A 14,927-nucleotide genomic window follows, 5' to 3' on the forward strand; every position below is an offset into this window, starting at 1 on the left:
TCTTCTTCTTGCTACAAAGAGAGGGAACAGGGAGGAGAAATTTGAACGGGGAAGGTTTACTTTGCGGGGATGATTTTGGAGGGAAATAGAAAATTTCTTTCATTATAAAATAAAACTGTTACACCTTAACTGGTATTAGGAACTGCTTTAAACCGTTAATCTCCAACTTACTCTTTAATCATGTGGTTATGATCCAAAGCCAAGTCACGACTGAGGCAAGATGGTGTCAAGATTTGTTTTAACCAGTTGAAAGGGCATAAGGGCCTGTTTGGATGGTGATCGTTTAACTCACTCATAGGTTATTTGGAGTTCTGATTGGAAGGATTTTAGCCCTATGCATACTTAATTCCATCTTTGATATTTCATGTGTTTAGCTATGATTCCTCCATTGATCCGAGCGTGGATAGGTTCACTCGTACCACCTTCCAGTGGACTTGGACCCAGTCCGTCGTTGAAGGCACTTCTACATACTACGGTATGCCCGTCTGATTCTCAAGCTAGGTTGATCCTGATTTGCTCGCCATTACTAAGAAAAATCCTCACAAGTATCTTTTCCTCCGTTTATTGATATGCTTAAACTTAATGAGTTTCTCTGCCTGACATAGAGTTGGTGCACTTTTCCCCCAAGTGCAGGACAAACAGGCATGGCGTCCGAATGGGCATATGTTTTCACATGATCATTTTAGACAATATCTCGATTGATGCACTTTGGAAGGTCTACTTCATTGTTTGATTCAATGGGCTTTGACCATGTCAGCCAAATTATCTCAGTGCATATGGCACAAGACGATTCCACCACATGTAAAGGTTAGAATCGGATAGGTGGATGCCGGAAAACGCAGTTTCAAGTCTGCCTTTTAGTCGGCAAAAACCAATCGAATTGGATTTTGTTGGGTTTGCAAAGTGCATCCAAAAGCACATAACCAATTACGGTTTGGACCAAAACGCTTTTTGTTTAGGCCTCAAATAGGACCCTAGTTTACAACTCTTGTACTCTCTCCATAGCTCCCCTCACGTGTATTGTAAGTGCTAATTTAGAATCTATATCCTTTGGAGGCATGTCATTTTCGTGCCTCCAAACTGTGTACCACAAAGTGACACATGTATGATAATCCTAACCAGTTATCTTATGGGGTCCACCATTTTTTGGCTCCTAACCAAAATTTGATTCGGTCGAACTATCTTAACCATCCAATAGGTGGGCCTCTCTTCACTTAGTAAGGGAGCTATTTCATGTTCCTTTTTCTTTTAATGTTCCTTTGTATGCCACCAATCAAAGGGCTAAGGTAATCCAAATATTGTGATTTTTGGGCCATGGGTCATCCGTGATTAGAAATACAAATTTACAGCTTTGATCCAACCCATGCATGCCACGTGCTAAAAAATGGTAGAAAGGGACGAAAATCCCATGTCTGGAAATAGGACCATTGGATTTTATTTTATTTTTCATTTTTAACCGTCCAATAAGTGTCCATCAATCCGATGGTCAGATAATGAAATAACTTAGTATTTTTTTGTTAATGATAAATCTACACCGAGTTCATAATTTGGGCGGTTTAATTTGACTACTTATATTCTAGGCATGCATGTCTAAGTGCCTGCGTATCATCCATCACACTCTGCCAGAGTATCAAAGTTATTCTCTAAACTTCAGCCTTCGATTAGGGCTGTAAACGGGCAGGCCCTGGGTTGGTCTTGGCCCAGTTTCGGGCCGGCCCTTTTCAAAAGTCTGACTCAGCCCGAACCCGGCCCATTGACACCCCTACCGTCGAAGCCGCGTAGATTTCGTACTGACACTGTCAGTGGAGACGTTGCTACTGGACGGTGCTCTGTGGGCTCCACAATGATATAAGTGTTTATCTACGCCGTTCATCCATTTTGGATCTTTATTTTTGGCGTAAGGCCAAAAATCAGGCAGATCCAAATCTCAGTTGGATCACACCACAGGAAAACATTGGTGATTGAACGCTCACCATTAAAAACTTTCTAGGCCCCAATTTAATATTTATTTACCATCCAAACTGTTGATTACGTCACAAAGACCTGGATGAAGGGAATACACAAATATCAGTTTGATCCAAAACTTTTGTAGTCCGAAAGATACTTTTAATGCTGGGTATTCAATCAGTAGTGGTCCACATGATAGATTTATGTGTATTATTTTTTGCCTCATGGTATAAAATGATCTGGTAAAATGGATGAACGGCGTGGATTTACACATACATCATGTTGGGGCCCACGGAACACCGTCCAGTAGCTAGTCCACTACAATCCGCGTCCAGATGCTGGTGGCGCGTTGGAACGCAAGCGCATCTTCCATATTTTCTGTTGCCAAAATGCCTTTATACTTCCATATAATTGCGGAAAATGCCCTTACAGTTGCCTCGCCGCGCCACCCAAAACTGTGTCCCGCCTCAGTCCCCACCTCGCACGTGCACATTATCCTACCGAGTGCCCCCACGGTGGATGAGCAGGAGTAAAGTAATCAGACGATCCTAACCGTTGGACTGGTAAGACTGGACGGTTTAGATTATGGAGATACTTCGACGAGAACGAATACCTGCCTGTGGCATTTTAGTGTCTCGTATAGGTGGCAGTTGTATATGATGATCTGAACATAAAATCCTTTGGCCTGAGCCGTTTTTTTTTATAGTCTACCATTGAGCTATTGAATCAACGTTAACTGAATATTTCCTTGATCAAGATTATCTTAACCATCCAATAAATGGCTCATTTCAAACCGTTGCTGGTTTCTGTCTTTTAATGTTCATTTGCATGCCACCCAGTAAAGGGCTAGAACAATTAAACCACGAAATTAACGGTTTAGATCTAATGCGTGTGTTCCGTGTATTCAGAATAAGATGAAGCACTGAAAATGCCGTGCCTCCGAAGACGGGAAGCGGACTGCGTACCGAGTAACTCATTACTCTAAACGTACGGATTAAACTCTGTGGGGCCCACATTGATTTATGTATTTTATCCGCTCCATCCATCCATTTTAAAAGATATTTTTAAGTCTTGATTTAAAAAAATGAAGCATGTCCAAGACTAAGTGGGTCATACTATAGTAAACAGTATGAATTGAACATCTATCGTTGAAAACTCTTGGGGGCACACAAGTTTTGGATCGAGAAGATATTTATGTTTTCCATTCGTATATGTCTACGTGATCTCATGAACAGTTTCTAATGCAAATAAACATCACTACAGGCCCTAGGAAGGTTTAAACTGTAGAAATCATTATTCTCACTGTTTCCTGTGGTGTGGTCCAATTGATCGTTGGATATTCTTCAATTTTGGGTTCAACCCCTAAAATGATCTGGAAAAACGGATGGACAGCGTGGATAAACTACATTCATTCACAGTGGGCCCAATAGATTTTACTCAGTACGATAAAGCGTGTTGAGTTACTTGGTACACAATCCGATTTCAAAATGATAGTAGATTGATGTTTTCATATCTGTTCAGTGGTTAGGATCATATAAATGGGGTGATTCTGACGCGTGTTTCATCAGAGGTGGGCCACGGGACGTGCAGAAACTGCGTTGGAGTACCATGGTGCGTGCTCCCGACGTATATCCTACTGACCTAAGAAACCGGAGCCCTGTGTCTGTCTGGCTTTTGCCACGTGTCCAACACGTGCTTCCTAAAGCCTCCACGTCAGCATTACATTCCCTTCAAAACGGCAAAAGAAAGATAAAAAACTGAAACTTGCTAATTCCACGCGCGTGAGAAGCCGCACGCATAAAAACGCAGCCACACATAAAAATATGAAAATTTTTGTAAGATCTGATCTTTCCATAAGGTTGTCAATAATTCTTATATCTTCTTGGGATGGAAAATCGGATAAAATTTTCTCTTCAGGTGGGCCATAATGTAAAAATAAATTTGACGGTTAAAAAATAATTTTCTAGCCATTGATTTATTTTGATATGCTGTGGGCTACATGAGGTGTAAAATGCTCTGAAATTTAAGCCATAGATCTAATCAGTTTCACTCACCTGATGGAAAGCCCATGTCTCACACGTGTCACATTATGACACATGCGACTGATTGTGCATGCGAGGGCCTCTCACACGCCTATGAGATAAGCTAACTTCTTGAAAGGAAAAACCAGCCTCCCTCTCTGCCTCTCTCGTTTCTTCTCAAAACAAAAGAAAAAAGGAAAAAGGAAAAACAGAGAGAGAGAGAGAGAGAGAGAGAGAGAGAGAGAATTGTCGGGTTTTAAGAGATTTCTAGGGTTAGGGTTGGAGTTTTTTTTTCTTTAAATTCTACAGAGAGAGATGGAAGAGGGTCCGAGCAATGGCGGGATGCTGTACCACGAGGTCCAGGAATCGAAGCTCTGTGCCGTCCATTGCGTCAACACCGTCTTGCAAGGCCCCTTTTTCTCTGAATTCGATCTCGCCGCTCTCGCCTCCGATCTCGATCGCAAAGAACGGCAGATGTTGCTCGAAGGCCACGGCGGTGGCGATACCGTGCCGATCGATTCGGAGGAGTCCCACAACGTCTCCATGGATGGCGATTTCAGCATCCAGGTTAGGGTTTCTGCATGCTCTCCCTCTCCTCGCTGTCTCAGCCATCGTTGTTGCATTTGTAGCGGTGGTTTGTTTTGGTTGAATTTAGGTTTTGTTTAGGGAAATGATATTTATGCCCCCTTTTTTACTTCAACTCCTGTTTGTCTGCCACCGTTTAAGTACCACATATGGCATGCATTTAACGGCTACCCATACCATCCAAATCGCTGCTTGCATTGTGGATGTTTCTGCCCAGAAATCACCAAATTGGATGGTTCTAACCATTGAAATGGTCAAAGAGAAAATTCTAATTTGTTCAAATTAAACGGATGAAATCAAATTGTTGTCTTCGTCCAATCAGTGGGAATTTTGGGGTACATGCTTCATTCCTGGCAGGGAACCGATTTGGATGGTCTAGATTAATGCATGAATGCCACATTTATGTTGGATAGGTTGCCACTGTTACAGAATTGGTGGTGGGAAGAGCATGCCATAACACACCTCCTAAAGGGAGAAGATAGGTGGGAAGAGCATGCCATAACACACCTCCTAAAGGGAAAAGATAGGAGTTCTTTTTAATTATAAATAAGGAAATATTTACAGAGAAATATCCCATAGAGGAGGAGCATTAACCGAACCCCTGATGGAGGAGCATTGAAAAGATTCCTCAACAATTTACAGCTTGGTACATACCAAACCCTTTCAAAAGAAAGCATTATTCCCCAAAATCTATACATGAAACAAGCAGACCCATACAGAGAAAGGAGGTTTACATCTTATAAACATGAGTGTAAATTCATCCTCATTGTGAATTGGAATTTTATTGGATTGTTTTTTGCCTTTTTTAGAGGATTAGGCATAGAAGGATAATTGGGCAGTTCTGCAATTGAGTTGGGGATTGCCAAAAACAACGGAATGTGAGAAAAATATGATTTTGATTTTGTAAGTAAAGTCGCTGATTGTTTTTGTGTTCTTAGATGTGGATTCTATGATATGGATAAATCTTTTTCATTCCAATTTTCCATCCTACACTTCAGTTTCATGTTAACTTAATTATAGAACTTGCGGGGGAAAAAAACACGTTTGGCAGAAGTTATTAGAAATTCAAAACTAAGAGGTAAAAGCATTTCTTGATGAACTGGGAACTTCACCAAACTTCCACCAACCCCTGAAAAATGTGATTTGTAATGCATCCAATGACTGCTAGAAACATGTATCGGAACAGTGTGAGCAGTTTTTATCCAATTTTTAAAGATTTTTCAGAGATATTTTATGAAGCTTTAATCTCTCAACCCAAAAAAAATTATGAAGCTTTGGTAGTAATTAATTATGATATATGTTGTCTACTTTTAGGAACCCATATGCATTGTGTGGTAATTCCTCATATAGATATTGAACTCACCAACTGCAGATTTTAAAAATATTTTGCATCATCCCGCCTGGGGTTTGGGTGAATGGCTAGTGTCATGGGTGTGCTCTCCACATATGCGAGTTCAATTCCCCTCCCCGTGATTTATCCGATGTACGTAGTTTGCGGGTGATTGCGTGCATCTGCAGGGATTAGTCTCACCGTAAAAAGGGGCGAGGACACCCTTTTGTTATATAATAAAAAAAAATAGTTCGCATAATGGAAACATAGAAGAGTTATTTTATAGGATAGTTATAAGACCAGCCATGCTTTCTGGGACAGAGTGTTGGGCAATCAGGGAAAAACATGCTTTTAAAAAAAAATAATCAAGGATTAACATGCTCATAGGATGAGCGTAGCTGAAAAAAAAATGTTGAGATGGATGAGTGGTAAGACAACGAATGATAGAATTAGAAATGCATGCATTCAAGAGAACTTAAGAATAACTCCAATAGGTAATTAGATGAGGAAGACTTGGATGGTTTGGCAATGTCCAGCGGAGACCAAGAACCAAGCTGGTTAAGAATGAGTTAGTTCAAGTTGAAGGCTTTATAAGGGCAAGGGAAAGGACCAAAAGGACGTGGGTGGAGGTGGTAGGAAAAAGGCTTAATAGGATATGGTTTAACTGAGGATATGATCCGTGATAGTGTGGAATGGCGGATTAGGATTCATGTAGCTGACTCTAATTGGTTGGGATAAGGCTGAGATGACGATGATGATGAAACATAGAAGAGTCAAGAGGATAATGTTGCCTCTAATTGAATTTTCAGATCCTATTCATCACAAAAAGAAAAAAGAAAAAGAAAAAGAAAAAATAAATAAAAGGAAGGATAGGGTGACTATATTTTTCTTGCAAAGACCGATCACCCAAATTGTAACAGAAAATGACCATATTAATCTAGGATCCTTGTACGATGAGTTGTTTAAGACCTAAAGCTCTTATTCTTCAGATTCTGAAAAGAAATGCTGGTAAACCAGACAACCAAGAGGTTGAAGTTTCAAACCGAGATAAACTTTCATTGAAATGAAAAAACAGGAAAACGTTTCATAGGGCCTATTGTGATTTTCACCACCTTTAGCTACACTTGATTTCTCAAAGAAAGAAGTGCAGTTCAAGTGATTGAGATGGACAGTAGCAAAGTTATTGCAGTAATAATGATGATGACAATGATATCCTTGGGAAGGAAATTCTATATTGAAACATCTATCATATTTCGTGTTGAATGATAAAGTAAAATAAAAAATAAAAAATCTAACTAATTACTCAGCATGGTTTCAAACCCAAAAAATTGTATGGACTTTACTAGAAATTCCATTGTGTCAGGTAGACTTTGCCATTATTCAATGACTCAAATTGGGCGTTGTGACTCAAAAATACAAACAAAGAAAAAAAGCCAAATCCCTTCCCCCACCAAAATTTCATTTAGAAAATATAATGATATTACAAATTTCCAAACATAATGCAAGGGGAAAAATCCCTGCCTTATGGTTGTCCTTTGTGCTTGCACGATGAGGAAATGATCGATCATCTTTCCATTCATTCTCAGTTTACTTGCAGCATTGGGGAGAAATTCCTCCCGTTTTTGGAATCCTTTTGGGTGATGACCCAATAAGTTGGGGAGCTATTCTCCATGCGGCGCTTTACTCAATCAGGGAGGAAGAAAATGACTATTTGGCACAATCTCCCTTGTTGCCATACTATGGGCAACTTGGCTGGAATGCAACAACATATCTTTCAATGACAGGACAGCATCCCTACTGCAAGTGTTCCGTAAGGCTAGATGGTTAGTTGTGGAATGGGTGAGGGCGTCTTATGTTTTCAAGGGTTGCCACTTGGACCTTTCCCAGAATTAAGGGATTCTCTCATCGTTGTACTGGCTGGATGATTCCTCATCACCCCATTTGTTTTTTAATAAAATTCTGAGTTACCCGCAAATGGAAGGGATTTTTTCTTCTTCTTATGACCACAGGGTGTCCCCGCCCCTTTTGAAGGTGAGGCTATTCCCTGCCGATGCACGCAATCACCTGCAAAAACCACGTGCATCGGGTAAAGCGCAGGGAGGGGAATCGAAACTGCGTTTGTGGGGAGAAAACCCACAATGCTAGCCATTTGCCCAAACCCTGGGTGGGTAATTATTATTTTTTAAAAAAAGAACTGGGAAACTATGAAAACTTGAGAAAATTGGAAAACAAGAAAAGATGACTGGTAACATGTTCTTGGTTGGCATATGTGCTGAGAGGTTTCTTCCCCTTCTCACTCAATAGAAGAATTGGAAATACAAATTTAAAAAATTAAAAAAGAAGAAGAAGAAGAAGAAGAAGAGGAGGAGGAGGAAAGAGAAGAAAGAAACGGAAGGGAAAAGGAAAACACCGAAGAAGACAGAGAAGAAGACGAAGGTACTGGCCACTATTACCTTCCATCCAGTAATTAGCTTTCTGATCCTTCAACCTCCACTTGACAATGACTTTCACAAGGAGGTGCTAGGGTTTGTTGAAAAGAACCCTTTCTGTTGTACTTGCTATCATGAATAGTTTACTGCTTTCTTATTATACCAAAAGAAATAACTAAAACAACGTCGTGTTGTAAAACATTCTCTAAACACAGTTAATAGAATAAAGAAAACACCCGAAAAAATGTCTCTCACAAAGCTCTCTCTCACTACACACTACAAATCATACCTCTTCTCTAAAGAGAAGCCACCTAGTGTGAAACACTGGGCCAAAGCCACTGAACAGGTTATCATCGCTCTCCTCGCACATTTTTGAAGACCACACAACAAATACCTAACCACATCCAATAGACATGGAACTGGTCCCATTTGATATCCTATCAAGTTACATTCCAGTGGCCCCAACATCACTCGATTCTTATCTGAATTGAGTAAGTTTGACAGCCTAAATCAACTTACATTTGACCAGGCTTAAAATTGCATGATTTGGATGAGAGTCAGGCAACTTAGCAAATTAGCTTAGATCTTAATTGGTCACGGATAATTAAGATAAGTGTTTGGTTCTCCTTGAGTTTGTATCAAATAAGAAAGCTAGAGTTAATGTGTTTCTTTTAGGAATTAGAGGTTTAAGTGCTGAGATCAGATAGAAATATAATCAATGGCTGAGATATACTGGCAGCTTAGGATGAGTTAGACAGTTGTTTTGTATTAACAAAAATATTTATATATGCTTGTAGGTGTCATTTGGCCATGTTGAGTCACCGAGAATTAGAGCTTTAAGTGCTGAGATCAGATAGAAATATAATCAATGGCTGAGACATACTAGCAGCTTAGGATGAGTTATACGGTTGTTTTGTATTAACAAAAATATTTATATCTACTTGTAGATGTCATTTGGCCATATTGAGTCTCTGGATGAAAAAGGAGTATAGTTGTGGGAAAACAGAAATCTTTATATGTTCATGTAGGTGTTGTTTGGCCATGTTGAGCCACTGAATGAAATGCAAGGGTATGGTCGAGGGAGAATTCTCTCTCCCTCGCCGGAGGGATCGATACCAAGATCCCTCACCGGAGGGTATGCTCATGCTCTCTCTCTCTCTCTCTCTCTCTCTCTCTCTCTCTCTCTCTCTCTCTCTCTCTGGTTTTTGGGTTAGCTTGTTAGTACACACCCATGTCAGTACACACACTCCATGTTAACCACCCCCTCTAGGGATCGATACCAAGACCTCAAGTGTTGAAACGAGGTATCTTCACTCAGTCTGCCAGTTGAGCTATGGATCTGGGTATTGGGAGAATTCTTCTCTTGTAAAGAGTAAAAGCCTCAGAAATATAGAGGTAGTGCCTGAGTGGTGAATAAAATCTCTCTTTTCCCTCATTATGATTTTTTCTTTTTTAAAAAAAAAAAGAAGAAGAAGGAGAAGAAGAAGAAAAGAAAAGAAAGAATCTTTTTTTCCATATATTGTCTTCCTTATCTTCTGTCTTACAAAACGACCATCACCCTCTGTGCTGCCATTTGCCACCTATATCTGGGCAGCATAATGTTTACCACGTGCGCCTTTGTTTCTTTGAGTACTGTGTGCATATGTCATACATGCACTAAAATACACATCCATGCTGCCCTTGAATGGTTTCAGATGGTGTTTTTAGTCTTTTGTTAGGACCTTAGACGTCAATGCACTGATAGAATTCAGGCAAATGCTGAAAGCATGCTCGGTCTAAAGCATAGTTCTAAAACGAAGTGACTGGACCTGAAATTGAGCTGAGTCTATTCAATGAGATTCAAAGACAAGTCACTGAGAAAATCTCTATCAAGTGAGGCTCATTCTGACTCAACAAGACTCATCAATGCTCAAACTGACTTACTTGCTGAGTGAATGCCATTATTTAAAAATACAAAGTGGGGAGACTGAAACGCCCGACCTGGTGAGGTACGCTGGTCAAATACAACTTTGACATTTGCTGTTTTTGTAAGTAAACCATTTTTACATACTCAAACCATCACTAACATGTGCTAACCTTCTTAATTTAATTGTTAAATATCGAGTCGATTCAGGTTGGGTCTTTGGATCGATCCAATCCAGCTGAACATCCAGTCAAGTTTTCAAGTTTTTGAACTAGGTCTAAGAGGACTGCTAATTGCACCCACACATTCCCATTACACATGAATTACCATGGGAGAGTGACGAATGTATACGAGATCCAAACTGCTTGAGCAATGGGCCACCAGGACTGGCAAATGTCTATAGATCCAAATTCCAAACTGCTCATGTAATGGGCCACCAAGGACTGCGACTGAAAGAATGGACAGATCATACAATTTTATCCCCTCGTGGTGGTCTTTTTCCTTCTCAAGTCCCGAATGATTTGATCATCTGAATCAGCCTGATTTTTGGGCCATGAATAAGCTCATGGTGGCTCCCAGCTGACTATCGAATAATGGTCTGGATCGCATGCATGTCCCCACTCATGTGTAATCCAGTGTGTGATGACCCACCCATCATAGGATTCCTCCTAGCCCATGCTCATGGATCCAGACCAATTAATTCATGTTTTACGCCTTTAAGATTTCATGAGGATTGCTCTTCCACGGTGGCTCGCAGGTTTTAGAGAAGGCTTTGGAGGTATGGGATCTGCAAGTAATCCCGCTCAACTGCCCCGTCGCAGAGCCAGCCCAGATTGACCCCCAGCTGGAGAACGCCTTCATCTGCCACCTGCAGGACCACTGGTTCTGCATCCGGAAGGTAGACACTGAGTGGTACAACTTCGACAGCCTCTACGCTGCTCCCGAGCACCTCTCCAAGTTCTACCTCTCAGCCTATCTCGACACCCTCAAAGGCTTTGGCTGGAGCATCTTCCTGGTCCGGGGCAACTTCCCCAAAGAATGCCCCATCTCATCTTCTGAAGCTTTGAATGGATTTGGGCAGTGGCTCTCGCCGGAGGATGCTCAGAGGATCACGAAATCCTGCAATTCGACACAGGCCACACCCCACAGAACCAATCCCCAGCAGCCCTCTGATCCCACCCAGTTTGCTGGTGAAGCTGAAAGGCTTTCCGACATGGAAGAGAAGGATTTGAATGCTGCAATCGCTGCGAGCTTGCTGGATTCTGCCTCTGTTGCTGCCGGCTTGCTGAACTCAGCTGCAGCCGGCTCAGGGAGCCAGGTTCCTCAAGATAGCAATCAGTGAGCTGTTTGGGTATGTGTTGGAAGAGAATGTAGCAGGACTGATCAGGGCTTTGGGAATGGAGAGATTATCGAGCTGTTTCATATCCGCATGCACCTCCCTATGAGGTATACGGGGTTATTGATTGCGCACCCGCATGTACCCTTTCTTTCTGTGTTTATTTCTATAGATATTCATCAAGATGAGATGATGATGATGATGAGAGTTGAGAGAACATGGTGCCATAGCTTCTTCACTTGGACTTAAAAATCTCTGATTCTAGGGTTGAGATTGAGAGGTCCAAACAGTTTATACAGTCGGGACGTATATTTGAGTTTTGTTTTGTAAGAAACAATTACAATAAAGAGGTAACCGAGGATATGGCATGGTCACACTTCAATACGGAAAATGGGCGATCAGGAGGATGGTGCCGCTAACACTACATCCTCAGGTGTTACCCGGCTCACGTGGGGTCCACTTGATCCATTTCCAAACTGTGGCTGTTTGTCATCTCCGTCAGCTCATGCTACCCACAGGGCCCTGATTCGTGAATAAGGTGGGCCAAACCACAGGGACCAAGTTGGGAGGGAATCCATGTTTCAAACTAGAATGTTTATTTACCATCCAAGCTGTTGATAAGGTCGCAAACGCATAGACGAAAAAACTACACAAATATCATCTTGATCCAAGGTTTTTGTGGCCCACAAGAAATTTTTAATGGTCAATCACCACTGCTTCATGTGATATGGATCTGCTTCATTTTTGGATCATGCTCTAACATGAGCTTTCAATCTTGATGGATGTAGTCACAAACATCACCGTGGGCCCCACAGTCAGGGTTCTCACCTAATCAGACTGCTTTTCTGGTAGGGCCCTATGCTGTGGATCCCTGACTGTGGGGCCCACCATGAGAATGTGTCTTATATTAATGCTGTACATCCGTTTCTCCTTGTTATTTTAGTGAACTGGCCCAAAAATACAGCAGATCCAAATCTCAATTGGACCACACCACATGAAACAGTGGTGATTGAACATTTTGACTATGGGAATGTTTATTTGCTATCTGATAAGGTTACAAGGACATGTATGAGAGGAAAACACAAATATCATCAATGTGATCCAAAACTCTTGTGCCCCCTTAGAAGCTTTTAATGGTCAATCACGCTGTTTCCTGTAATATGATCCACCTAAGATTTGGATCTGCTTCATTTTTGTGGTAGGACCATAAATTTCTCCGGCGAAACGGATGGCATAGATGTGAAACACATGCATCACGGTGGGGCCCTGCAGTCAGGGATCTACTGAAGACGCAGTGTGTAAATCAGGAACGTCCTATCTCACATTGTTCCGTGTTTTAGCACACCCCGTGTTGGATTAGGCTGCCTGTTGGCACTAGGGTTGATACAAGGTTATCTGATGACAGGTTGGATATCGTTAATATATCATGAGTTTTGTAAATTACTCGGCTGATGTGAGGCCCACGTGATGTTTTCACACGACAACAATTCAGACTTTTCACGACAAGTGAACTCATTGTAAAAATTTAACTTTTTGCGATAAAATTAGACTCGTCACTAAAAAAGTCGTGATAAAAAATCTAAATTGTTGTAATGTCACTGCCACCCAAGCCATCTCTCATATGCAACACATTGCATTGCATTAGGTGGAATTAATATCATCATAACACATGTATGAAAATCCTACCCTATTTTGTGGGATCCAATTCTTAGTTATGTGAAATTAACATTTAGTGGACATTGGAATTATAATAAATAGATCAGATTTCACAACTAAGGCTAGTCATGTATACTCATATATAACTTGAGTGTAACATGTAAGGCGACCCATATGAAAGTTATATCTCACTTAATGCAATAATGCAATACTCATATACCACTCAAGTGTAAAATGTAGAGGGCCCGGATGTAATTTATACCCACCCAATGCAATAACGCAATGCACAATCCACAGCTAGGTGGGCTATAGAAAAGTGAAGGAGGTGGGAAGGAATGCCCACCATTGAATTCCCCATGGGGGCCTCCTAAATCCAATAATAATAATAATAATAATAAAGAAATAAAGAAGAGAAGAAGAAGCTTGATCTTATCCCAACCCTTGATATGCACTGGACCAAGGGCCCAAATGGATTTGATTACACATACACCACAACTACACATCTTAAAATAAGATGCTCTCATCTTTTTAAAAATGTCAATAATCTAATCAAGATAATATATGATCTCAAATTGCAATATATTTAAAAGCTATTTTGATAGGCTTTCTATATTAAAAAAACAATAATAATAAATAAATAAAATTAAAAAAAAATCGACGTTTTTTCTTAGACTATTCGATACTCAAAATGTGAGGTGCAGAATAAAAGGACGGTAATGGTAAACGAGAGCTCCACTCCATCCAAATAATCTCTCTTTCACCAGATTAATCATGAACATGAGAAAAATCAATTGGTACGTCAAAATGCTAGCAGAAAAGTAAAGGCTTTTACTTGGAAAGCAAAGGAAAAGTGAGGAGTTACTTTATAGTGTGAGTTAGGCACTATTTCAACAATGGTGGTGAATCATCTGTCATATATGTGGCAGACGTGTGTAAATCTAAACCATCCAAGTCGCACGCCTACATATTGATGGATCACATCCCCTAAATTAAAACTGATCTCCGATCCACCCACTATGTTGATAGTATGGTTTGGTATGCATGTTATGCCACATGTATGATGGATGGCTAGATTGATCAACGGTTATCAGTCAGGTACTGAGTCAGGGTGAAGAAAATCGCAGCTGATTCGCAAAGCTCACCTACAACACTCCTATCACAACGGAAACGGATTGGCTACTCCCCCTGCTACCAGCCAATGGCTCATGGTCAGTGCTCTGTGGGCCCAACCATGATGTACGTGTTTCATCCATGCCGTCCATCTATTTTTCCAGATAATTTTATATTTTTAGACTAAAAATGAGGTATATCCCAATCTCAAATGGACCACATTATAGGAAACAGTGTTGAATGAGCATGGACCATTAAAAACCTTATGGGGCCAATAAAAGTTTTGGATCAAGCTGATCTTTGGTTTTCCCTTCATCTGGTCCTGTATGAACTAATCAATAGATTGGATGTCAAATAAAAAGTACAGTGGGCCTTAGGAGGATTTTAATGGTGGATATCCAATCACCATTATTTTCCTGTGGTGTGGGCCTCCTGAGATTTATATCCCTCTCATTTTTGGTATAAAACTCTAAAATAATCTGTAAAAATGGATGAACGGAATGGATGAAACACATACATCATAGTGGGGCCCACAGAGCACCGACCATCAGCCACGGAGCTGGTGGCAGAGGGAGCAGCCAATCCGTTTCCTATCACCACACGTCTCTGG

The 14,927-nt window shown here is 40.8% G+C and overlaps 1 protein-coding gene across 1 annotated transcript; it reads left to right on the plus strand.

Annotated features, from left to right (window-relative positions):
* The first annotated feature begins 4,171 nt into the window (after window positions 1-4,171).
* Window positions 4,172-11,926, plus strand: LOC131252653 (ataxin-3 homolog). The gene is made up of 2 exons (XM_058253312.1): window positions 4,172-4,535; window positions 10,973-11,926. Exons 1-2 carry the CDS (start codon window positions 4,284-4,286, stop codon window positions 11,555-11,557), a joined length of 837 nt encoding a protein of 278 aa, XP_058109295.1. The 5' UTR covers window positions 4,172-4,283; the 3' UTR covers window positions 11,558-11,926.
* Window positions 11,927-14,927: the final 3,001 nt, after the last annotated feature.

This window comes from Magnolia sinica, chromosome 8, assembly GCF_029962835.1.
Source record: "Magnolia sinica isolate HGM2019 chromosome 8, MsV1, whole genome shotgun sequence".
Classification (NCBI taxonomy): domain Eukaryota; kingdom Viridiplantae; phylum Streptophyta; class Magnoliopsida; order Magnoliales; family Magnoliaceae; genus Magnolia; species Magnolia sinica.